This window comes from Dendrobates tinctorius, unplaced genomic scaffold, assembly GCF_039654945.1.
Source record: "Dendrobates tinctorius isolate UK_male_01 unplaced genomic scaffold, ASM3965494v1 ptg000116l, whole genome shotgun sequence".
Lineage (NCBI taxonomy): Eukaryota > Metazoa > Chordata > Amphibia > Anura > Dendrobatidae > Dendrobates > Dendrobates tinctorius.
The window spans coordinates 3,583,623-3,609,052 of record NW_027361784.1 but is presented as its reverse complement, the minus strand read 5'-3'; the positions used below and the strand labels follow the sequence as shown (position 1 = coordinate 3,609,052).

General features: G+C 43.2%; 1 protein-coding gene across 43 annotated transcripts in view; it reads right to left on the bottom strand.

Annotated features, from left to right (window-relative positions):
• The window catches only part of RIMS2 (regulating synaptic membrane exocytosis 2), a 657,506-nt gene that overhangs the window by 592,275 nt on the left and 39,801 nt on the right, over positions 1-25,430 (bottom strand). For 29 of the 43 annotated variants that reach the window (XM_073590110.1, XM_073590159.1, XM_073590111.1 and 26 more), the window contains exons 2-3: positions 7,493-7,525; positions 6,997-7,083 (exon numbers count right to left, since the gene is read on the bottom strand). The exons of 13 other annotated variants lie outside the window; for them this stretch is intronic. In XM_073590110.1, the coding sequence (XP_073446211.1) occupies positions 6,997-7,083; positions 7,493-7,525 (120 nt within the window). The remainder of the gene's footprint in view (positions 1-6,996; positions 7,084-7,492; positions 7,526-25,430) is intronic. One more of the 43 variants, XM_073590121.1, reaches the window with a different exon arrangement.

The window sequence follows — 25,430 nt, the reverse complement described above, 5'->3', positions numbered from 1 at the left end:
CCCTGTTCTGCCCAAGTGGAAAAAAATCTGCTCTTGTTGGCGCTGCAGTCTTGCGCTTCTGCTGCCGCGCCCGGATGGTCTGTAGACTCTGTGGCTGCGGGATCCTCTGCGGCCCATACGAGAATATGGGAACCAACGAAGAAGGCAAGGAAAGCATGCTGTTGAAAATGTTTGTCCGTTCTACAAGAGGTGTGTTGCACATGTTGCGCTATTCCTTTTACGTGTTGAAGGACTGTTCTGCGTCCTTCAGGGTGGAGGAAAAACCTGAATGTTCACCTTGCAAGGGGATTGGAAGTTGTACGGCCAGAGTTGGTCATGAAAGATAGTTCTTTTAGTTCTCTTGTAATTGTTCATCTTGGCCTGGAGGACTGAGAGCTAGGCGTTATATCTGGAGCCCATGGACTCTAATTGTTTGTTTTTGTTGCACTCATTGTGCCCATTCTACTGGAAAAGGATAGACTGTCTTCCTAGCTAAAGACCATTCGGAAGAGAGACTGTTCTTCCCTTAAAGGAAGGGGGAGCTTATTCTCAGGACTGCTATCCCATGCGTAGGACACAAACTTCAGTGCGTACCAGATGTGACTACCTCATATAATCTCCCTGCGCAGAGCATGTACTGTAAATATTAGGTCACGTTCTCCCGCTCAGTATTTGGTCAGTATTCTACATCAGTATTTGTAAGCCAAAACCAGGAGTGGGTGATAAATCCAGAAGTGGTGACGTGTTTCTATTACACTTGTCCTCTGATTGTTCCTCTCCTGGTTTTGGCTTACAAATACTGATGTCAAATACTGACCAAATACTGAACGTGTTACCGTGGCCTTAAAGTTTTAAAAGTGGTCAGGGACGACCAAATTTAAAGAAAGGAGCGTGTAAAGGGGTTAAGTTAATAATGTTCATTGTTGTATTTATGCCTTTTTGCTTACTGGTATTACTACATGTTACATGTACTACCTCATGTATGATATGGTTCTGCTACCCCTTCTGGGGATTACCATTGCTTTGTCTCCATGTTTGCTTGTTCCTCATTGCAAATAGTTGTGATATTGTTCACTACGCTTCATGTACAGTATAAGGAAAGCGTAGTGCTCTTGTTTGGACACTAGAGGGGTCACTCAAGTATACAGAATAGTTAGTAGGTAGTATAGGGTTAAGTGTAGGAGGGGCTGCTGGGGGTTAAAGTTAGAGCAGAAGGGAAGATAGACAGGGCAAGGGTGCCCAAAGTGTCCACATGGGTTATAGGCCCAGGACGGCTCGGCAGCCATGCAACGTTAAGCAGTGACAGGCAACGTTATTCACGGCCACTGGGCATCATTGCAGTGGGCCAGTACAGTAGGAAGAAGATGTGACGCCTCATAGCCTGGGCGGACGCCATTAGGGCAGGAGTTGGTTGAGTGAGGAGCAGAAGGAAGTTGAAGCTTCGCAGGGAATGGTACAGATGGGCCGGATGCTTTTCCGTAGGCAACTAAACCGGGTGGTGGATGTTTTCAGGTCTGGGGCGAAACAGGCAAAATGAATTGTCATCATGGCGAGGTTAGGCCAGGAAGAAGCTGGGAAGCAGTCTTAGATGGTCCAGTCCGGATGTGTGCCATACAGAAGCGTCAGCAAAGTAGGGAGAGCTGAGGAAGCAAGTAGTTCAATGTGTATCTCATGATGTGCCAACTGTGGATATAATGTGTGAAGTCCTAAGTAAAAAAAACATTCAAGTTATTCTGGACTGTGTATCCATTACTGGGGGTCGCCTGGAAGAGGGTCCGTCGCCACCTGGGAAGTGCCCAGGGGGACCTAAACCTGGAGACACTGGTACACTGAGCAGTGGATTACAGTTTTCTGTGAGGGAACATCAGGACACAGATGATTCAGTGTCTCTAGCCATGACTACAGTCCTGGCCTCACCTTACAGATTTTTTATAATTTTTCTGTTTTTCACTGGTTTAGAAATCCACTCTCTCTCTCTCTCTTTATATATATACAGTGCGTTGCGAAAGTCTTTGGCTCCCTGGAACTTTTCAACCTTTTCCCACATATCATGCTTCAAACATAAAGATACCAAATGTAAATTTTTGGTGAAGAATCAACAAGTGGAACACAATTGTGAAGTTGAACAAAATTTATTGGTTATTTTACATTTTTGTGGAAATTCAAAAACTGAAAAGTGGGGTGTGCAATATTATTCGGACCCTTTACTTTCAGTGCAGCAAACTCAGTTCAGAAGTTCGTTGTGGATCTCTGAATGATCCAATGTTGTCCTAAATCACTAATGATGATAAATATAATCCACCATCAAGTCTCCGTATAAATGCACCTGCTCTGTGATAGTCTCAGGGTTCTGCTGGAAGCACAGAGAGCATCATGAAGACCAAGGAACACAACAGGCAGGTCCGTTATACTGTTGTGGAGAAGTTTAAAGCCGGATTTGGATACAAAATAATTTCCAAAACTTTAAACATCCCAAGGAGCACTGTGCAAGCGATCATATTGAAATGGAAGGAGTATCATACCACTGCAAATCTACCAAGACCCGGCCGTCCCTCTAAACTATCATCTCAAACAAGGAGAAGAATGTTCAGAGATGCAGCCAAGAGGCCCATGATCACTCAAAGATATCCAAAAAAAGTGTTGTTTAAAGTTTGCAACAAGCCACCTGGGAGACACACCAAACATGTGGAAGAAGGTGCTCTGGTCAGATGAAACCAAAATTGAACTTTTTGAAAAATAATGGTGTGCTTGGTCTTAACGTAACTTTATTCTTTCATGAGTTATTTACAAGTTTATGACCACTTATAAAATGTGTTCAAAGTGCTGCCCATGTGTTGGATTGTCAATGAAACATTCTTCTTACACTGATAGCAACACCGCAGAAGAAATACTAGCACAGGCTTCCAGTATCCGTTGTTTCAGATGCTGCACATCTCGTATTTTCACAGCATAGACAATTGCCTTCAGATGACCCCAAAGATAAAAGTTTAAGGGGGTCAGATCGGGAGACCATTGAACTGGCCCATGACGGCCAATCCACTTTCCAGGAAACTGATCATGTAGGAATGCTCGGACCTGTGACCCATAATTGATGGTATGGTGTGGTATATGGGGTACAAAGATAGTGGGGCCATTCTTCATCAATGGAAACCTCAATGCCACTGGATATCTGAAATTGCTACATAATGATGTGTTGCCCTCTTTATACACTGAAGATGGCACGTTCCCTGAGTTTCTCCAGCAAGATGGTGCACCACCACATTATGGGTGTCAGGTCCGAGCATTCCTACAAGGAATCTGACCACCTTAGACTAGCATTTCTTCTGCGGTGTTGCTATCAATGTCTCAGAAGTGAGAGAAGAGGGTTGCATTGACAATCCAACCTAATGGGCAGCACTTTGAACACATTTTATAAGGGGTCATAAACTTGTAAATAACTCATGAAAGAATAAAGTTATGTTAAAACCAAGCCCACCATTTTTAGTCTTGTGAAATTCTCAATAAGTTTGATGTGTCACATGACCCTTTTCCCATTGAAAGAATAAAGTTGGATCCAAAATGACCGACTTCAAAATGGCTGCCATGTTCACCACCCATCCTGAAAAGTTTCCCCCCTCCCATATACTAATTTGTCACAAAGTTGATATCACCAACCATTCCCATTTTATTTAGGTGTATCCATATAAATGGCCCACCCTGTGTATATTGAAGCATTTTAAGTCCAGATAATGAGTCCAATGTATTGATTCTTCGCCTACCAAACCTGACTGACAGCTGCAACTTATACTGAGCAGTGTGAGATCTCTTCAGCACCAGGGAAGAGGGACACTGAGAAGCTGTCAATCAGGCTGGGTGGGCAGAGAGTCAGCCACAAGGAGCAGAGACACTGGCAAGCTGTCAATGAGATTAGGTGGGTAGGGACTCAATAGCAGCATGGGGGGAGAGACACTGAGAAGCCGTCAACTAGGCTAGATAAGCACAGATTCAGCAACAGGGAGGAGGAATACTGAGGTGCTGTTAATGAGGCTAGGTTGATAGAGATTCAACAGCAGGGAGGATAGACACTGAGGAGCTGTCAATAAGGCTAGGTGGACAGATTCAGGAGCAGGGAGGAGAGACACTGACGGGGTGTTAATAAGGCTAGGTGAGCAGAGACTTACCGTAATTTAAACTTTCAAAAAGGCTTATAAAGCTATTGGATTTCCCTAGCAACAACATCAGCCTCATCAGGTTTAAGAGAGCTTTAGTAATGCATGCAATTTGTATTCCGAAATTTTCTGACAAATCTGCTTTAAATATATGCTATATTCCTTTATCAGTATTTTGTTCTCTGTAATTTGTGCTAATGAAAGACATAAATAGGAAATTCCTTACGATGGAAAAAAATCAAGAGTTAAATCAGGACCACTAGCTTTCCCCTAAAGGGAATATGTCACTCCCTAGAATGTTTTTACCTATTAATATGGGCATACAGGTGATAGAAAGGTTAAAATAGTCATACCTGTATGTCCATATCTGCAGTCTGGATGTGCAGAAATCATCTTTTGTTCGTTTATGGTAATCAGTTCTTCCAGGTTCCAGCCTCCAGGGCATACCATGCCTGGAAGAAAACTGGGTCTCCGGTCTTCGTTTGCATACCATCCCCCTCCCATCATTGTATCATTGTCACAGGGCCCTGTGACGTGTATTGCTGGCCCCGGAATTCCGCGCCTATGCCCTGCAATCACACCATTATACTTACCTTTTCCGCCTTGCTATGGACATGGGCTTCATTGTTCTTCTGCGCAAGCGGCGTCGAGTCACTGCTAGTTCAGTTGTAGTGACAGAATGGCGCCTGCGCTGAAGAGCAAAGAAGTCAATGCCCATAGCAGGGGAGAAAAGGTATGGTAAGTATAATCGTTCTACTGCAGGGCGCAGACGCAGGATTCCGGGGACAGCAATACATGTCACAGGGTCCTGTGGCAATGATGGGAGGGGGGTGGTACACAAATGAACAACAGAGGCTGAGCTTTCTTACATGCACTGCACACCCCGAAGCCTGGAAGAGCTAATTCCCATAAACGACTAAAAGATGATTTCTGCACATCAAGACCGCAGATACAGTGGGTACAGAAAGTATTCAGACCCCTTTAAATTTTTCACTCTTTGTTTCATTGCAGCCATTTGGTAAATTCAAAAAAAGTTCATTTTCTTCTCATTAATGTACACTCTGCACCCCATCTTGACAGAAAAAAAAACAGAAATGTAGAAATTTTTGCACATTAAAACAGAAAAACTGAAATATCACATGGTCCTAAGTATTCAGACCCTTTGCTCAGTATTGAGGAGAAGCACCTTTTGAGCTAGTACAGCCATGAGTCTTCTTGGGAATGATGCAACAAGTTTTTCACACATGGATTTGGGGATTCTCTTCCATTCTTCCTTGCAGATCATCTCCAGTTCTGTCAGGTTGGATGGTGAACGTTGGTGGACAGCCATTTTCAGGTCTCTCCAGAGATGCTCAATTGGGTTTAGGTCAGGGTTCTGGTTGGGCCAGTCAAGAATGGTCACAGAGTTGTTTTGAAGCCACTCCTTTGTTATTAAAGCTGTGTGCTTAGGATCATTATCTTGTTGGAAGGTGAACCTTCGGCCAAGTCTGAGGTCCAGAGCACTCTGGAAGAGGTTTTCATCCAAGATATCTCTGTACTTGGCCACATTCATGTTTCCTTCAATTGCAACCAGTTTTCCTGTCCCTGTAGCTGAAAAACACCCCCATAGCATGATGCTGCCACCACCATGTCTCACTGTTGGGATTGTATTGGGCAGGTGATGAGCAGTGCCTGGCTTTCTCCACACATACCGCTTAGAATTATCACCAAAAAGTTCTATCTTCGTCTCATCACACCAGAAAATCTTATTTCTCACAGTCTGGGAGTTCATCATGTGTTTTTTTTTAGCAAACTCTATGCGGGCTTACATATGTCTTGCACTGAGAGGCTTCCATCGGGCAAAGGCCCTACTGGTGGAGGGCTGCAGTGATGGTTGACTTTGTGGAAATTTCTCCCATCTCCCTGCTGTATCTCTGGAGCTCAGCCTCATTGATCTTAGAGTTCTTCTTTACCTCTCTCACCAAGGCTCAGCTTGGCTGGAAAACTAGGTCTAGGAAGACTTCTAGTGGTCCCAAACTTCTTCCATTCAAGGATTACGGTGGCCACTGTGCTCTTAGGAACCTTGAGTACTGCAGAAATTCTTTTGTAACCTTGGCCAGATCTGTGTCTTGCCACAATCCTGTCTCTGAGCTCCTTGGCCAGTTCCTTTGACCTCATGATTCTCATTTGGTCGGACATGCACTGTGAGCTGTGAGGTCTTATATAGACAGGTGTGTGCCTTCACAAATCAAGACCTATCAGTTTAATTACACACAGCTAGACTCCAATGAAGGAGCAGAACCATCTCCAGGAAGATCGCAAGAAAATGGACAGCATGTGACTTAAATATGAGTGTCTGAGCAAAGGGTCTGAATACTTATGACCATGCGATATTTCAGTTTTTCTTTTTTAATAAATTTGCAAAAATGTCTACATTTCTGGGGGGGGTTCAGTCAAGATGGGGTGCAGAGTGTACAATAATGCCAAAAAAATGAACTTTTCTGAATTTACCAAATGGCTGCAATGAAACAAAGAGTGAAAAATTTAAAGGCGTCTGAATACTTTCCGTACCCACTGTATCTGCACACAGGTATGACTATTTTAACCATTCTATCACCTGAATTCCCATATTAATAGGTAAAAACGTCCCAGGGGGTGACAGTTTCCCTTTTATCTCTGTGCTTAACATGCCATTTATATAAAAGGCCTGTGCTTCAAAGGGTCCAGCTCACTGTATGCACTGGAAAACTGAAAAAAGGAGCAAAGAGCTAAGCAGTTCAATAGGGGTAAACAGGTATGGACTATCTAAGTGCATTTCCCAAATACGATCCTGTTGCTATAACCAATGCTACACACTTTGTGCTTAATCTAAGCAAAGCAGCTTACTTACTTCTCAGGCTCCTTCTCATTTTGCTGCTTTGGTTGTGGCAGTAGAACGTTATTAACCAGTTCAGTGATCCCACTAAAGGGAAACCACCTGTTTAAATAAGCAAATAATGCATCTTTATAACCATAAGAACAAGCGACAGGCCCGAAATGTCTCCCCCAATCACTACAGAAAAGCGGAAAGGAAAAGCTGGTAGCCGATGGAGAAGAATGGCAGCTTCAAAACTCAGCCAGCAAGAGAAGAGGAATACAGGTTTCACACAGAAAACTAGTCCACAAGCAGGCAGAGGTGTCTACATCCAACTAATGTGGATGGGGTAAGAAAGCTGCATGTAGCCATCTTACAAGCCAGTCAAGAAGCACAAGACATACTCAATGCAGCCTACCAAGGACTACGGTCACCTAACACCACCAAAGTATGCAGGAAGCAAAACACAGCAAAACAAATACAACAAAGATAAAAGAGTCAAGCCTACCGCGCCGGGAGAGGCGTTACTTACTGTGATAGTTGAGGTTTTTGTTCTTCTTTCACCCTAAAAAGATAAGTGTGCACAGCTGAGTGCAACATACAGCAAATGCCCCAGCGGGGTGACATTGTGGGGTACGTTATATCACCAGCAGTGATGAGCGAGCATTCTCACTGCTTGGGTTTTCCCCGAGAATGCTCAGGTGTCCGAGTATTTTGGCGTGCTCGGAGATTTAGTTTTCATCACCTCAGCTGCATGATTTACAGCTGCTAGACAGCTTGAATACATGTGGGGATTCCCTAACAAACAGGCATTCCTCACATGTATTCAGGCTGTCTAGCAGCCGCAAATCATGCAGCTACGTCAACAAACCACATCTTGGAGCACACCAAAATACTCGGAGGACACCCGAGCATGCTCGGGAAAACCCAAGCAACGAGTATACTCGCTCGTCACTAGTCACCAGTTATCAAAGGAGGGAACTGTGGTAGAGGAATAGTGAAGAATGGGAGAAAGAAAACTGGAAATCAAAACGTTTACGATGCACTAAATGAAATAATCAGAAAACTGGCTAAAATGCAACTTCTTGCCTGTATATTAGACTGAAACTACTGAAATGTATGGCAAGCACCGGATGATACATGTGCAGGAGATAAAAGGGACATCCAGTGAACAACCAAACCACAGAACAGGTTGGCCACCCATGATTACGTAAATGGGCATCCTACGTGACTCATGAAAATGTGACAGTGGTGTTCATGCGTGCCCACCGGTATTTTCGTTGACTATGTGAGTGGAGGTCAATCATGCGCACTTCTAGAACCATAGAAATTAATAAAGGGTTGGTCACACATGCACGCTACAGCTTCATACGTTGGGGTTGGTTGGGGCAACGCACCTCCTGCTCTAGAGATCAATGAGGGTCTCAGTGGTGGAGAGGACTGTTGAGGCTAGTAGTCGCGATGTAGCTCTAGGCTTAACAATGCGGACCACACCCGGACAGGATTTTTCAAAGTGGCCCACTGGAGGAATCACACGTCATTATGTACAAGCTATTAACATTGGGTTCTCAGTAGAGTTGAGCGAATATGTTCGGATTCGGTCGCCAAATCTGAATTTACCATATACCTGCCATATTGGTACCCTATTCGTGCTGAATTTATATTTGAAGATCGGATCCGAATATATTCGATCATTTCTACTACCATTGACTCCAATGACGTTTGGCTGTGTTCGGCGAATATTACAAAAAACAATATTAGCCGCCGATCATAATTGGAACCGAATGTTGAAAAATTTGCTCAACTCTAGTTCTCAGCCCCCAAAATCCTGCTGATCACACTGCAAATACCTTTCCAATTAAATAAGTCTAATAGTACATGAAGGCCACAAAAACTTCACCAGCTGAAGCTGCACTCATATTACGGACAAGAACAGTACGGTACATCACGACGTCGTACAAATATATAGACCTTTATACATAACTACAAGTTTTTCACAGATACGAGGCATTTTTATTTTACACAGTTATTTTGGAAAAACGCAACATGAATTGACGTAAAAAACAAACAAACCTTAAAACGTAAATCAACAATATATAAAGTCCTTGACTCAGAGGGGCAAACACAAGCAACAAATCCAAAACACACAAACCCCAATTTCCCAAGAAAGATTGAGCAAATAGCCTCATGAGAGAGGGAGAGGACAGAACCTCTGGTACAATCTATAGGGGGTGACGATCCTAAAAGTCAATATCGACCCTTAATAGGGCTTTTCCACATGATTTAGAATAGGAAACCAAACCGGATAGAGGTTTTATAAAATATGTTAGCTGGGTTCCCTTACAATAAGCAAATCACAAAACATCCTTCTGCATGGACCATTATCAATCAACTGTGATCAGGTTTGAGACCTGGCAGTAAGTGTTCATTCTCCCTATAGCACCTCCTCAGGAGAAATTAAGCATTACACAGTGTCTATTCAAATCAAAAGGACAGGTCCTTCAGAGTGAGAAAGGATCTATGTAGCCACTCTCCACGATGAGGATCCTGGAGGTTTTCTAAGGCCGGGATCACACATGCAAAAAACTCGTCCGAGTCTGGCGTCTCAATACCCGGCACTGCCGCCGGAACTCGGATCGGAGCATGTGGCCGCATAGAAATACATGCAGCCGCACGCTCCGCTCCTGAATGCCGGTGGCAGTGCCGGGTATTAACATGTGAGACTTGTCCGAGTTTCTCGCAGGTGTGATCCCGGCCTATAGTGGACAACCCTTTCTCATCTTCAGAGATGTCTACTGTTGGATAGGTCTTGTAAATACCAGCACTTTTCCAATTTACTACTTATTAAAATTTGCGTCTGTTCTTGAGATATCTACACTTTTCTTTTTGTTTACAGCTTGTCGCCAAAGAGACCGACCACCACTGCTGTCTAGCATGCGAGTACTGCACCAGGATTAGGAGGTAAGAGCTCACTCCAGAGATCCTGGCCAGTTTCAAAACATAGTAAAATAGAAAAGAACTTGTAAGCATTGCAGGTGTTCTCTTCCCTTGCAGCGGTGGTCGGTCTCCAAGGCAATGAGCTGTAAACTAAAAAAAATTAAAAAAAGTGTTAATATCTCAAAAATGGCAGAAAATTTCATTAAGCAATAAATGGCAAAACTGCTTGTATTTAAAGGTATTATCTGACAATAAACATACCAACCCTTTAAGGATCTTTAGATTAGAAATTATAGTTTTGATAAGCTGCAACAAAAAAAAAAATTCTGTAGATTTTTTTTCTGCTGCATATGAATTGGGATATGGATTATCACAAATTTAACAACGACTTTGGGGCTGAATCCACGCTAAAATCTGCAACAAATCCGACCCATTTGGATATAAGAGGTATTGAACATCCTAAATGCTCATGGAAAAAAAAAATTGGTTGAATGGGGCCACATGTGCTTAGGAGGGAAGTTATTTCTCTTTAAAGGTAACCTATCCGAAGTTTTTTGTTACGTAATCCGAGAGCAGCATGATGTAGGGGCCAAGAGCCTGATTCCGGTGACATGTCACTTATTAGGCTGTGTTGTTGTTTCTTTAAAATCAGTGTTTTACCCACAGCAGATTATCACTACAGGACTAGGTGTCTTGTGCCTCCTAGTCAATCCCTCTGTGTAACCCCATCCTCACCACTGATTGGCAGCTTTCTGCACAGTCTACACAGAATGCTGCCAATCAGTGGAGTGGGCGGGCCTATTTTTGGCTCAGTATTTGAGCACTGCTAAACACTGCAGCAGAGAAAATAGTGATTGTATCAAAATTACAGCAAGCAGCCCAGTAAGTCATACATCGTTGGAATCGGGGTCTCAGCTTCTACATCACGCTATTGTCAGATTACAAAGCAAAAATCTGGCGACATATTCCCTTTAACTGCAGAGTAACTAATGCTTTATAGATTTCTTCTTTTTCTGGATCAGCAAGAGTAAAAGAAGTGGTTTTCATTTTTCCTTCGCCGTGCCCCGGGTAAACGTTATGGGTCCATGACTATTTTCAACCACATGATACAATACGTGCCCAGTAAGCTCAGGTGGCACATTTTACATATACCATGCATTATCTGGCATTTTCCACCAAGACAGGTGAAGACCGAAGTCCTGCATACATGGAACAAGGAGAACCATGGAAGCAGGATTTCACAGGTTCTCATTCTCCCCCATTGGTTTGCACAATGGACAGTGAATAAATAGGATCAGAATTGCCTTATAATCCCATTGAAAGTCCAGAATATCTGATCCCTTACATACGGGATGGTATTTCTAAAAAAAAATAAATAAAAATATGGGGTTTTATGAGGTTTATTTGCTAAACCACAGGGGCTACCACCCATCTATATCACGCTGACGATATCAGCATTTGCTGGACGTGGCGCCCACTTTAGATGACAAAGGCTCCGGAATAATCCACAAAACCGACTCACATTACAGCCTTTGATTTCTCGGCTTCCAAAATTAGCTCCATGCTCTGATTCTATATTTAAAAGCAGTGAAGTGAAAGTCGGAATTGATTGCCGTTATCTTGTCTAGCCAAATTTGGCCGAGCAACGTTTAAATTTGGAATTATATTTATATAGTGCGAAAGCAGCGAGGATCCAGACACAAAGCTGGAAGTGACAAGCGACGGCAAACTAATGCGCAGCTAGGCAGAGTTACAGGTCCCAGAATGCTGGAACTTGTAGTGCCATGTGAATACCTCTCCTTTTACCCAGATCCTGTAGTAAAGAATATTCTTGCTGCCATCCTCACTCACTACAAGTTAAAAAAAGCTTTGGGGCATATACCAGACATTAATATGTCTAGGAACGCTCATGATGTGCAACTTGCCATCCACTCTTTTTGAGTGGGTGGTTCTACAGCATTCTGTCAGCACTATGAGTGCTGGAACTTACTTTCCAGCATACAATGTGCCTGATAATGGCATGCCTGTCCAAATCTGAAAGTCTGGATCTTTGTTATGCCTGTATGCAGTTTGACAGACAAAAGCACAGAGACAAAGATCCATCAGTCTAATAAGTCTAGGAACGGTCATGATTCATATACCATGTAACTTACCATTCACGTATGTTAGAATGGGCGATTCGTCAGCATTCTGTCAGGACTATGAGTACTGGAAATTACTTTCCAGCATACAATGTGCCTGCCAATGGCTTGCCTACACCAATCTGACAATCTTCATCTTTGTAATGCCTGTATGCATTTTGACAGACAGGAGAGCAGGAGCAGAGAGACAAAGATCCATCAGTCTATTAGGTCTAGGAACTGTCTTGATTTTCATCCTGTGCAACTTGCCATCCACTCTTCTTGAGTGGGCCATTCTTTGGGATTCTGTCAGCAGTGTGGGTGCTGGAACTTACTCTCCAGCATACATTGTGCCCTGCCAATGGTTTGCCTGCCCCAAACTGAAAGTCTATATCTTTGCAATGGCTGGATACAGTTTGACAGACAGGAGAGCAGGAGCAGAGAGACAACAACTTGTCCCCACTATCTGTAATCCATCTTGGCATCTCTGCTGCTGGAGACAGATTAGTTAGGGACACTGATGGGAGTTTTTGCACTAGGGTCCGAGAGCTTCTAGTTACGCCACTGACTGGCACTGCTCATCTCTTCTTGTAGGGAAGTCCACTAGTAGGTAGTGTTTGGTCACTCCACAACAATTAAGAGGTTCTTCAGCAGCTGCAGTGCATAGTCTATAGTTCAGCTGCTGCAGAACATCATAATGCTTATTTCAGTTGCAAAAAAACATCATAATACAAATGTCAGAGGTTGCAAAACTTTTTTTTGTCAAAAGGGATAATGATGGTTCGGCCAATCGTGTCTCCTTATTCTTCAAAAGCAGAAACACCGTGCCGTTCAGGCCTAGAGCAACCAATCAGTGCTCGGCTCTCATAGTGCCAATAGCCCCTTTCTACAGTACATGCTCTCAGTGCATTCATACAATGCAGTGCCCATTTCTCCGCACGGTAAGTATTCGGCCTGTGAGCACCAGAAGATCATTTTTCTCTGTCTCTGAATTGCTTATTAAGATCCCCTGATTCACAGATTTGCTCTATTCAGCTCACAAAGCACAACTGGGAAGCAGGATTTCGAGTTTCCTGTTTCAAGCTAATTACATCTCTCCCCATTCATCTCTAATTGCAGTTGTCATTCATTTCCAGCCTCGGCACCGTCCACATTTCCTTTTTTAACAGGCACATTTTTAAAGACACTATTTATAAGTAAAATTATACAATGAAAGGCGCAGTAACACGTGCTCCCCCGCCTCGGCAGCAGCGGAGCTCTCCGTCCCAGGGATCTCAAGAAAATATGGGCTTTTTATAATTTTACCCTAAGGTGTTACTTAGAGGGTTATTCCCAAGTCATCATCTATTCATAAGACGCAAATATTTGGACCCCCATTGATCCTGAAAACGGGGCGCAGAAATGCCCTGATGAAATGGAGCTGTGACCGCCCATGCGCACCTCCTCTCCATTCATTTTGTATAGGACTGCTTGAGAAAGTTGAGCGCTACGGTCTCATTAGGAGGATGAACATAGCGTTAGCGTCCATGCGCGATCTCTGCAACATTCTGATTTTAGAACTCCATCTCAAAATCAGTGCCAGGCGTAGGACCCCAAGGATTAGAAACTTTCAATGTTGGGAATAACCCTTTAAAAAGCTCCTAGGCCCCATTGTAAAACATACTGTATGTAACTGGCACCCACCCATCATGTGCCATGTATAAAATAATGTCGGACACTCCTGCCAATATCGGACAACATTAGTCTAATGTATATGAGGGCCTTAACTATTTGTCGTCGATAAATCTTGATCCTACAAAGTGTTCCAGAAAGATTATCGCCTACTATCTACGGTAAACGCTGAAAACACAAAATGATAGGGTAGATGCCATTGATCTGCTCACGGGAGTTAGTATGGGTGTGGACATCAGTAACTCTGACTGCAAGGTTAATATCATTGGGAAAAATCTTCTCAATTAAAGGGTTTTCCTGGTTTGAACATTGTATAAAAAAGACAGTTAATACAGTTGTTGTTGTTGGGTCATCCTGCCTCCACTACATTTTTTTTGCATTTTTTTAATGTTTACGCCATGTTGATATTTCCTATGTAGGGTGTGCAAATTGTCTCTTCAGAGATATGACTTTTAGGATTGCTATTTCCACAATAGGTAGTACTAGAGGTCAAGTCCTCTTACTATCTGAAGAGGCAATTTTCATATTTCATTTCCCTGAGGAGCATTGCATGGCCTATAAGTCTCCTTACACTGGCATGACAGGCATGTCACAATCCAGAGGAAGAGAAGTTACCCCTTAGACCTCAATGTTGGGTGTAACTCTCTTTTTTAGTATTTATCAGGGCTGTGGAGTCAGAATCGGAGCCCATTTTGGTGGAGTCGGAGTCATGGAAATTGAGGAGTTGGAGTCAGAGGTTTGGCTTATCGTCTCCACAGCCCTGGCAGGGCTGTGGAGTCAGAGTCGGAGCCCATTTTGGTGGAGTTGAAGTCGGTGTCAGGGAAATTGAGGAGTCTGAGTTGGTGGTTTGGCTTACCGACTCCACAGCCCTGGTATTTATCACAGTTGACTTGTATTTATTTCAGGATTATGAGTGGTGTTTTGGGTGAACATTCAATGAGTGGGCAGTGATAAGAAAAATGTCTAGGGATGGCACCTGATGAATGGCTCTGCACTGCATCTGAGAGTGAACACTTAGGTGACTGTGGATACACTGAAGCAGTATACCTAAAAATTGTTGATTTGGGGTGCCTGTGTGGTGTGAAAGTTCATTGAGCTGATTGGTGCTGTGTGGATAGATGATTTGGATGGGCAGGAGCTGTAAAAGCATATAAACCATTGTGTACGCCGCTATCTCAAGTCAATAGAGAAAGGCTTCAGCAGTGTGGGCATATGCAACATGGTGAGCCGCCTCAGGCTATAAAATGTAGAGGAGTCGGAGAGATTGTCTCCATGACTGTCCTGGCCATGGAACAACAGTCACCCATGAGAGAAAGGATCACCATGTAGAGTAAAAAGTTGGCTTAATGAGGGCCACAGAAGAGTTGTGCCTGTGACGAGAAGCTAAAACTGAGAGTGTGAGAGCTGTTGGGCGAGGTGAAAGTGCCATTATCGTGAGGTCGAGGGGCCTCTATTGTGAGAAGGCATGAAGAAACTGATTACGAGCGGACGACCACACAGAAGCAGGTCCTATTGAACGAGTCCGTTGTGTGAGGCCATTGTGCAAAGACTAACTAAATGGTATGTGCTGTGGCTTAGGTAGGTTGCCTGATATTGCTACTTCAAATGGTTTATCGCCTGCACAAGTGCACCTGGAAGTGCGATCAATGGAACTTTGAATCTTGCAAGTAACGTTCAAGTTTGTTCCCTCACCCAGAAGTAAAGGAATGACCTATTCAACTGTGACCTGTGTCATGTGTATTAATGTCAGGGATCTTGTCTTGCTGCCCGTTCCCGAGATTTATAGACGGCGTAGCAGCATCTAATGCACCTTTTATATACTTTCTGTATGAAGATATTTGCTTACTATCAATCCATGTTATGTCCATGGGATGAAAGTCTGTCCTGGTCATGTGATCACTCAGTAATCCAGAACAATTTGAATTTCACTTCCTTGGTCCAGCGTCCATTATGTGGCAGCAAGTCTTCTTCTGCGCACGCATCCTGGGCACCCTTGGACTTATCTAGGTCAGGGTTCCCCAACTTCAGTCCTCAAGGCCCACCAACAGTTCATGTTTTCAGGATTTCCTTTGTATTGTACAGATGAAGCAATTATCACCTGAGCAATACTAAGGAAATCCTATAAACATGATCTGTTGGTGGGCCTTGAGGACTGGAGTTGGGGAACCCTGATCTAGGTCATATCATGACGACATGGGGCCAAAGGATGCCAGGCCAAAGATACCGGGCACGGAAGTGAGGACTGGCTGCCATACACGTCTAGACTAGTCATTGGCCCAGGGCAGCACTAATCTAATTTTTCACCTTTACTCTGCGATAATTGCAGTGCTAAGCCCCTCATACACTGTAGATAGCTGTCAGCCGAACGATGGTTCTATCTCAGGCCAGTAGAACATATGGATAATACCAAGGTTGTTGTGCGGAGCTGTCCTAGAGACGCTGCTCTCTTCATATAGTCAAATGTATTCACGTCTAAAAGAAGAGGGTGGCAAGGGAGGGGAGGTAAGGGTTTGGGCTACTGCGAGGGGACGATAGGGGGCAATGGAGCACATTATGGGGCAATTGTAGGATTGTGCAAAGGGGCATAGTATAGCAAGGTGAGTGGGGACATTAGGCAGAGAGGCATTTTGGAGGGATATGGAAAGTGGCAGTTTGAGGTGATATTATGGAGACGGGCACTGTGGGTAAGATAAGGAAAGGGGAAGTTTGAGGTGATATTTTGTAGAGGGGCATTGTATGGGGGATATTATGGAGAGGGGCAGTGTGGGGGCGATATTTTGTGCAGGAAGCACAGTGATTTATTCAAGGGCACAGCACTGGAGATATTTTGATTTATGAGGCAGTATAATGATACTTTTATTTTTAAGGGCATGTGTTGGGAAGTACTACTGAAGACGAAGAAGGAGAGGGAAATCTGCAGAGACGAGCTCTGGGCGTGAAATCTCATCATGGTGTCTGGACAAAATGGAGAAGAAAAGAAGGAGAACGACCCCAATCAGAGACAATCTCGTCTATAAGGTACCTGGATGTAAATGCTTATTTCTGATAAGGACTACATTTAATCAGTTCTGTGGTTCCTGTGTGGTCCACAGTCTGATGATAACTGATAACAACGCCCACTATCTCCTTACCATTGTTAAGATCACACTGGGAATTATAGGTTCATGTGATACAATTGTATATGGGGCTGACCGAACATTGCAATCGATTGCTCTACTAATCTGGGTGCTAAATACATGTACGGATGGTGGTCCTGGCGCTACATTCATGTACTGACGAACTGGCGGTAGTTTCAGATGTTGCATTCATGTACTGACGGTGGTTGTGCCTCTGGTGTTGTGTTCATATACTGACGGTGCTTCTAGCACTGCATTCATGGTTCTGGTGCCACACTCATGTATGACAGTGGTTCTGATTTTGTACACGTAGCAATCCATAACATGCTTCATGGCAATGATAAAATTTAAAAATCCTCAAAACTTAGTAGAATTATGAGGAGTATTTGGCGAGTTTCTGCTCCCCAAGACTCAGTTCAAGTTATTGTGGTTTTTTTGAGAGATGAAACTCTCTAAATCCTCCTCAAATACTCAAAACATAGTTCTGGTGATGTATTAATGTACTTAAGGTGGTTATGAAGATGTAGTCATGTAAATACTCTTTTAAAAAAATTTTTGCGGCTCTAAGATTGGTTCAGTATGGCAATGTAGCCCTTGGATCAAAAAATGTTGCACACCCCTGTTCTATCTCAACCAACTTTTCCATACACAGGAGCACTTGCTCCGCCAAGCGTTTATGTGTTCTCTATAAGAGAGCTGCTCACTGTTAGACATCACTGGCAGAGACTTAACTCTACAGAACAAAAGGATCAGCAGTACAAATTCTGAAATGCCAGGTCCGTATCTTCCCCATCTGTCAGGGGTCCCCGTACACATTCGACTGTCGGCCGAACGTGTCGATAATTCTGGTCCGATTTACCAACCATACTAGTGCAAGTAAATGACAGCCAACTCCTGCGCTCGCCCACTGTGCGGAACTTAGCCTAAATGATACAGGGGAATGTAAAGAAACAATTCCCAGCAGGACACAAAAATGTACAATATAAGGCTACATAAACTTTTAAGTCTTTAAGATGCCGTTGTTTGTACACTGCTGTGTATTACGTTAATTTTTTGGTGGCGCTTTTTCAGGCAGATTGCAGGTGGAATCCACCAGAAAAAGACAGCTTGAGCATAAACCATTAGCCCTCATTCAGACGTCAATTATTTTTCTCATACGCAACAAAAAAGAAATGGACTAAATTTCATCAGTGTTTTGGATCTGAGTTTAATCAGTGTTTGGTCTGAGTGTCAGTTTTTACCATCAGTGATTTTCTTGTATGAAAACAAAAAAATACAGCGTTTCTCACATACAGTACAATGTTAATTAAGGAAAGCACGCGGACTGCACATGGATGGCATGTGATAAGTACCGCACATCACTGTTATGCCCCACTGAGCCGAACGCTGCACAGCACACAGCCGAATCAAGCACAGGCCCAGCACAGCTGAGCTGAGCTGTGCTCGAAGCTAGCTCAGAAATCACTGAGTAAAAGGGAGAGCTCGAAGCTCAGAAATCACTGAGTAAAAGGGAGAGAGTGAGAAAATGTGTGCTGTCTGAGTAAGGAAGCCCACAACCAGATATACAGGATGGCAAAACCAGCCATTCAAGGGTTATCTGGCAGGCGCTACAGCAGCAGTCTATGAATGACAAGAGGAGAGATACTGGGCATGCTCGACCAATGCCATTGGAACTGCCGGAGCAAGATTTCATTGGCAATGGAGTATATATAAAGTCGGAATAGGGGGTGATGGGGAATATCATTATTAGATAATATCTGCAAAATATTTCAAAATGACTGGGGTTTTGTGTGAAATGATGTCCAATTTGCCTTTTTTCCTCAGTTTTTTTTTTGGGCTGTTCCAATACACACAAAGGAAGTAAACATGTGTATAACGAAACAGGTAATTGCGATAAATTTTCTGGGAGAAATACTTCATTTTCTGGAACAAATTTCAAGGGTGCAAACACTTTCAACCATGACTGTATGATTGGCACACTTGTATGAAAAAAATATTTGCATATAACTATGAGAAGCTATTATGATATTGGGAATGAGTTAACCTTTAAAGTGCACACGTACCGGAACTCTCGCGGAAATTACCGCGAGAATTCCGGAATTCCATTCCGCGGGAAAATCGCATTTTAAATTCCCGCGATTTTCCAGCAGAAAAACTAGCATTTTGCAAGCGTAATTAGCTTGCAGAATTGCTAGCGTTTTCCAAGTGATCTGTAGCATCGCTTGGAGAACTGATTGACAGGTTGGTCACACTCGTCAAACATAGTGTTTGACGAGTGTGACCAACTTTTTACTACTGAGGCCGCCTATGCGGCATCAGTAGTAAAAGATAGAGTAAAAAAAAAAAAAAAATGGTGTTATTCTCACCCTCCGACGTCCCGCGCATCCGTTCCCAGTAATCCTTTGCGAAAATGCCCGCGATGACGTCAGTTCTCGCGGGATCGCGACGTCTCGCGGTAATTCGCAATGACGTCGCGCGAATGACCGCGAGACTTCGCGATCCCGCGAGAACGGACGTCATCGCCAGCATTTTTGCAAAGGACTACTGGGACCGGAGTGTGAAGAGAAGCGGGAAGGCTGCGCGGGACGTCGGAGGGTGAGAATAGCAATATTTTTTATTTTAAATTCTATTTTTTACAGGGATATGGTACCCAAAGCCCGGAGGACAGTCTCCTCTCCTCCGGACCGTGGGTACCATCCGCAATTGTTCTGCTTACTTTCCGCATGGTGTGCACAGCCACATGCGGGAAATAAGCGGAACAATGCATTCCTATGGGTGCGGGATCGCCGCGATTCCGCAAATTAATGAGCATGCTGCGGTTTTTACCGCAAAGCGATTCCGCCGCGGTAAAAACCACAGCATTAGCACAGCATTGCGGAATCCCATAGGAATGCATGGGATGCTTATTTTTCGCGTTTTCGCGGCAAAATCGCGCGGTTAAAACCGCCGCGGAAACGCGAAAAAAATGCAACGTGTGAACTCAGCCACGTAATCTTCCAGACATAAGGCTAATTTTAACTTCTCTATCCTAATCATCTTTTATCACCAAGGCAATGAAGTAGACTTGAAGCAAAAGTCATAAAGTTGTCCAAAATCATGTCAAGCCAATTACCTGACCACTTTCTTAAAAAAAAAAAAAAAAACACACAAAGAAAAAATCCCAGAACTCTTCGTTATGATGCAAATGAGGATCAAAATGTTGTAAATGATTAATAAGCTAAAAATCAGAAAAAAATAAATAAAAAGCAGTTAAAAAAAATTGCGAGTTTGTCCAAATAATTGGACTAAAAGGAATAATAGCTGGAACCCTACATGTAATAATAATAATAATGCATATTATATGTAATGTTTGTAAGGTATCACATGTATGATATGTATTGGATGACATGCAAGTGATGTAGCTATGTAATGTAGCTGCATGATTTGTTGTGTGCATATGTAACATAGGTGACATGTGTCATATGTATGTAGGGGCACGCTTGTATTATATGTGATATAGGTATGATATATGCGTGGGAACCAGGGACAGACAGAAGAGGGCCCCAGTACAAGGACAATATATGGGCCCTTTGAGGGCCAATAGCTCATCATAATGCACAATTCCACCTGCTGGTAATGGCCCCCTCACCTCTTGGGTATATCTGCCCCTGATGGGAACACTGTATTACATGTAATGTCTGTGTCAGTATACACAAAGTGCCACTATTGGTCTGTAATATAAGAACACCAATGTGGTATCTTTGTCAGATTTCATGAATGAGTCTGTGACAAATAGGACTTTTGATTCTTCACAGATTCATCATGAAATAATCAAAGAATGCAAAGTGTTGTAGCTTTACCGCTATGGAGCCACAGGTTGGAGACCAATGGTGTTTATACATCTGAGTTCACTTATTCAGAGAGAACCAAAAAAAGTCCACCCCCCCAAAAAAAAAAAAAAAAATCAGCGTGGTTGATGAAGAGCCCCAAAAATCTTGCCGAGTACTGTGCAAAAGTATTTACAATACCATCAGGGAGGCGTCTGATTGGCTCCAACTTTATTCTGAAGCAGGACAACGAAACCCAAACATACAACCAATGTCTAAAGGGCTATTGTCACCATAAAGAACAACAAGGAGTCCTGGAAGTGATGATCCGGCCCCCACAGAGCCCTGATCTCAGCATCATCCAGTCTGGGTGGCATTACATGAAGAGCGACATCCACAGAAGATCTGTGGTCAGTTCTCCAAGATGTTTGGAACCATCTCCCTGCCTAGTTCCTTAAAAACGGTGTGCAAGTACCAAGAAGAAGTGGCAGTCACACCAAATATTCATGTGAGTTTAATTTCTCTTGCGATCATTCGCTTTGCTAATTGTCAAAACTATTAACATTTCTATTTCTGAAAACATTCCAATTCTGCAGCGTTTTTTTCCACGCCTGCCTAAAACTTTTGAACAAGTCAAGTTATCCGGATACAGACGGGCAGATGCACCTACATACAGATCTACAAACACATACACATGACCCAGACACGTAGCAACCAGACAGGTGCACCCTGACAGATGTCACCGGTAATTCTTTGTTCCGTACTTAACAGTCGGTTGCTAAGTAACTAATAGAACAAAACAATCCTTTACCTGGCTACTGCCAGAATTTATGACACTCTTATGCTTGTGAGCAAAGAAAATATGTTTTAAAGAGAAACAATACTCTAAATTTGATATAAATTCAGTTAATCACCTACAGAGGACCTGTCAGCACTCCGAACATGTCTCTAAGAGAAAATAGTACATTTTCGGGAGAAAATAAACTGGAGCATCCTTCATAGAGTAATACATTGTGACGTTCCCCGACTATTCCTCTGAATGGTATGTTCCTGTACACGCTGACGCTGTCCAATCAGTGCCGAGAATGTCAGTTTGTGCAGGAACACGCCTCTTTGACGGGTGGAAAAGGTAACACCCAGTTGTCAATTTAATAAGACATCTGCAGGACGCATAAACAAAACTGAAAAACCATTGGCCAACATTTGCCGAGGCTCTACACCTGTTTTCTGGAATACTTTGAACAAAAAAATATATATATATTTTTCGACAAATTTATGAAAGGGGTTATTCAGCCTTAGGCCGGGGTCACACTTGCGAGAAACTCGCACGAGTCTCGTGTGTCAATACCCGGCACTGCCGCCGGCACTCGGACTGGAGCACTCAGCTGCATAGAAATACATGGAGCCTCACGCTCCGCTCCCGAGTGCCGGTGGCAGTGCCAGGTATTGAGACAAGAGACTCGTGCGAGTTTCTCGCAAGTCTGACCCCGGCCTTGGGGTACAAGTCTGCAGCTACTCTATGTGACTGCAGACTTGTGAATCCTCACAACGCGCTCACTGCACATTGTGAGGATTCTCCGGTGATGGCGCTGTGCCGACTAGCCGTGTTCGGCCTCGCTCAATACACTTGCATTGCATAAATACGAGAGAAAAGTAGGAGTTTGTTTCAGTAAATAACAGCAAATAATGTGTATTTCCCCCGCAGATACAGTCAGAGGTTCATACAATCCGAGATTGCGGCTTTACACCATAAAGTTTCTGTGCCAATTCAGTAGTCACTTAGTTGGATCCAAGCCCAAAATGTAGGATCTGTTCAGCTGTACCCATATATTCTCCATCTGTGGTGTTAGGTTGTAGTTTCCATTTTGGCTTGCTTGGTATGGTAGCAGGTTGCTCTCTATATAGATTCTGATGAAGTATTCTGAACCTGTTGCTGACCACCTGTCACTAAATAAATAACTATCCAGCAGTAGTAATGATGCCCCTTTGACCTTAAAACAGTTGGATACTTCCTCTACGATAAGGTACAGTCATGGCCAAAAGTGTTGGCACCCTTGAAATTGTTCCAGAAAATTAATTATTTCTCCCAGAAAATTATTGCAGTTATACTTGTTTTGTTATACACTTGTTTATTTCCTTTATGTGTATTAAAACACACAAAAAAACAGAGGGGAAAAAAGGCAAATTGAACAAAATTTCCCACAAAATCTCAGAAATGAGCCAGACAACATTGTTGGCACCCTCAACTTAATATTTAGTTGCACACCCTTTGGAATAAATAACTGCAATCAATTGCTTCCTATAACCATCAACAAGCTTCTTACATCTCTCAACTGGACATCTCTTCTTTCGCAGATTTCTCCAGGTCTCTTATATTTTAGGGGTGCCTTTTCCTAAGAGCAATTTTAAGATCTCTACACAGGTGTTCAATGGGATTTAGAACCAGACTCATTACTGGCCATTTCAGAATTCTCCAGTGCTTTGTTTCCATCCATTTCTGGGTGCTTCTTGAGGTGTGATTGGGGTCATTGTCCTGCTGAAAGACCCATGACCTAGGACGCAAAACCAGCTTTCTGACACTGGGCACTACATTACAACCCAAAACCCATTAGTAATCTTCAGATTTCATGATGCCTTGCACACAGCCAGAGGCAGCAAAACAGCCACAAAACATGTTTGAACTGCCACCATATTTGTCTGTAGGTATTGTGTTCTTTTCTTTGTAGGTCTCATTCCGTTTTTTGGTAAACAATAGAATGATGTGCCCAACCAAAAAGCTTTATCTTGGTCTCATCTGTCCACTAGTTGCTTTCCCAGAAAGGTTTTGGCTTACTCACGTACATTTTGGCAAACTGCAGTCTAGCTTTTTTATGTCTATGTCATGAGTGGGGTTCTCCTGCCATAGCATTTCAATTCATTCAAATGTTGATGAATAGTTCACATTGACACTGATGCACCCTGAGCCTGCAGAACAGCTTGAAATTCTTCGGAATTTGATTGGGGCTACTTATCCACCATCCAAACTATCATGCTGTGACAGGGTCACTGGCACAGTGTATGAAGGGAGATATGTGTCACTGTGCCTATTCGCGTCAGTGGAATAAAACCAGAATAGTCTTCCTCCAGCATGCTATATGTTGAGAGGGTTAAGTTATGTTATGGGCTGGTTTTAGTGGACCTCCATAGAGTGGGTGGGAGGGGGTCAACCGAATCTCCACCTGCAGAGTCCCGACAGGACCTGTGTGATGTCAAGGTCATGTGATCATCACATGGGGTGTTAAATACTTGGCCATGAGAGTCAGTTGGTGTCATGTCTTGGGAGAGCAGGAACTTCCACATAGCTTCCAGAAGAGCTAAGGACTGTGCGGGTTAACTGCAGGTGAACCTTGTTATGGACCGTGTTTCGTTTGTTTTACCATTAGGCCAGCAAGGTTCTGTTTATTTTGCTGAACCCCGTCAAGGTTTATTCAATCCACAATAAACCAGCAGGTGATCTTCTATCAGAACGGTTCCTGTGTCTACCTGGGAAAGCAGTTGAGTGAGTCAACCCCGCACACATGCATTGCAACCTTTCATCAATTTTCATCTGCTGTCCACATCCAGGGAGATTAGATGCATTGCTCTGGGTTATAAACGTCTTAATTATGTTGTGAACCATGGACAAAGGAACATCAAGATCTCTGGAGATGGACTTGTAACCTTGAGATTGTTGATATTTTTCAAAAGTTTGGTTCTCAAGTCCTCAGACAGTTCTCTTCTCTTTCTGTTCTCCATGCTTAGTGTGGCATGGGGATACCAAGACAGAGAGATGCCAGAAGATTGCGGCATCTAACTTCAGGAGCTCCTGCATTGATAAGAACTCCTTCACCATCTTATTAAACAGTGCTGTTATTTTCCTTGCTGGCAGTGGAAGGGTTAATCAGTTCAGCTGAGCTCCTGAAAATCTCTAACCTGGATTGTCTCAGCTGTTCAGTGTTAGCCACTCCCCTCTGCTATATATGCACGCCACTGGCACTTCAATTGCTAGGAATAGTTCTTACTGCCTGGTTAGGAGTTGTAGGTGAGGTTTGTGTTTGGAGCAGGCATTTGGAGGGTTGTTCAAGAGATTTTTGCATGGAGTTTGTTTATGTGTTCATCCTCATTCTTTCCTATTTGGCTTCACCTTCTTATACCTACCCAGTGTTCCATTCTGTTTGATGAGTGTATTTTGCATGATTGTAATTTTCATTTATCCCTGTCTGTCTTCCTTCGTTTGTCTGGTTAGTATTATCCTATACACTTCGGCCTCACACCTGGGTGGGGGGAGGGAACAGATAAGGAGCATAGGAAGGCACATGAACCCAGTGTCGCCATCTTCAGGAGTAATCCAAGGGACAGAGTTAGACTAGGGCACCCCTAGTTCGAGGGATTCTGTAGGTGCCCACAGTCCCTAGTCACTCTGTAACACACATAATGTAAAGATTGAGTCAACTTCTCCCCTTTTTATCTGGTTTCAGGCATGATTTTCATATTGCCCACACATGTTACTTGCCATAGGTGAGTTTAAACGAGCATCACATGCTTGAAACAAAGTTGTTTACCCACAATTTTGGAAAGGTGCCAACAATTTTCTCCAACCCATTTTTGGGGTTTTGTGTGAAATTATGTCTAATTTGTCTTTTTTCTCAGTTTTTTTTGTGTTGTTCTAGTACATACAAAGGAAATAAACATGTGTATAACAAAATATGTGTTATTGTAATAATTTTCTGGGAGAAATAATTAATTTTCTGAAAGAATTTCAAGAGTGCCAACACTTTTGATCATGACTGTATATCACGAGC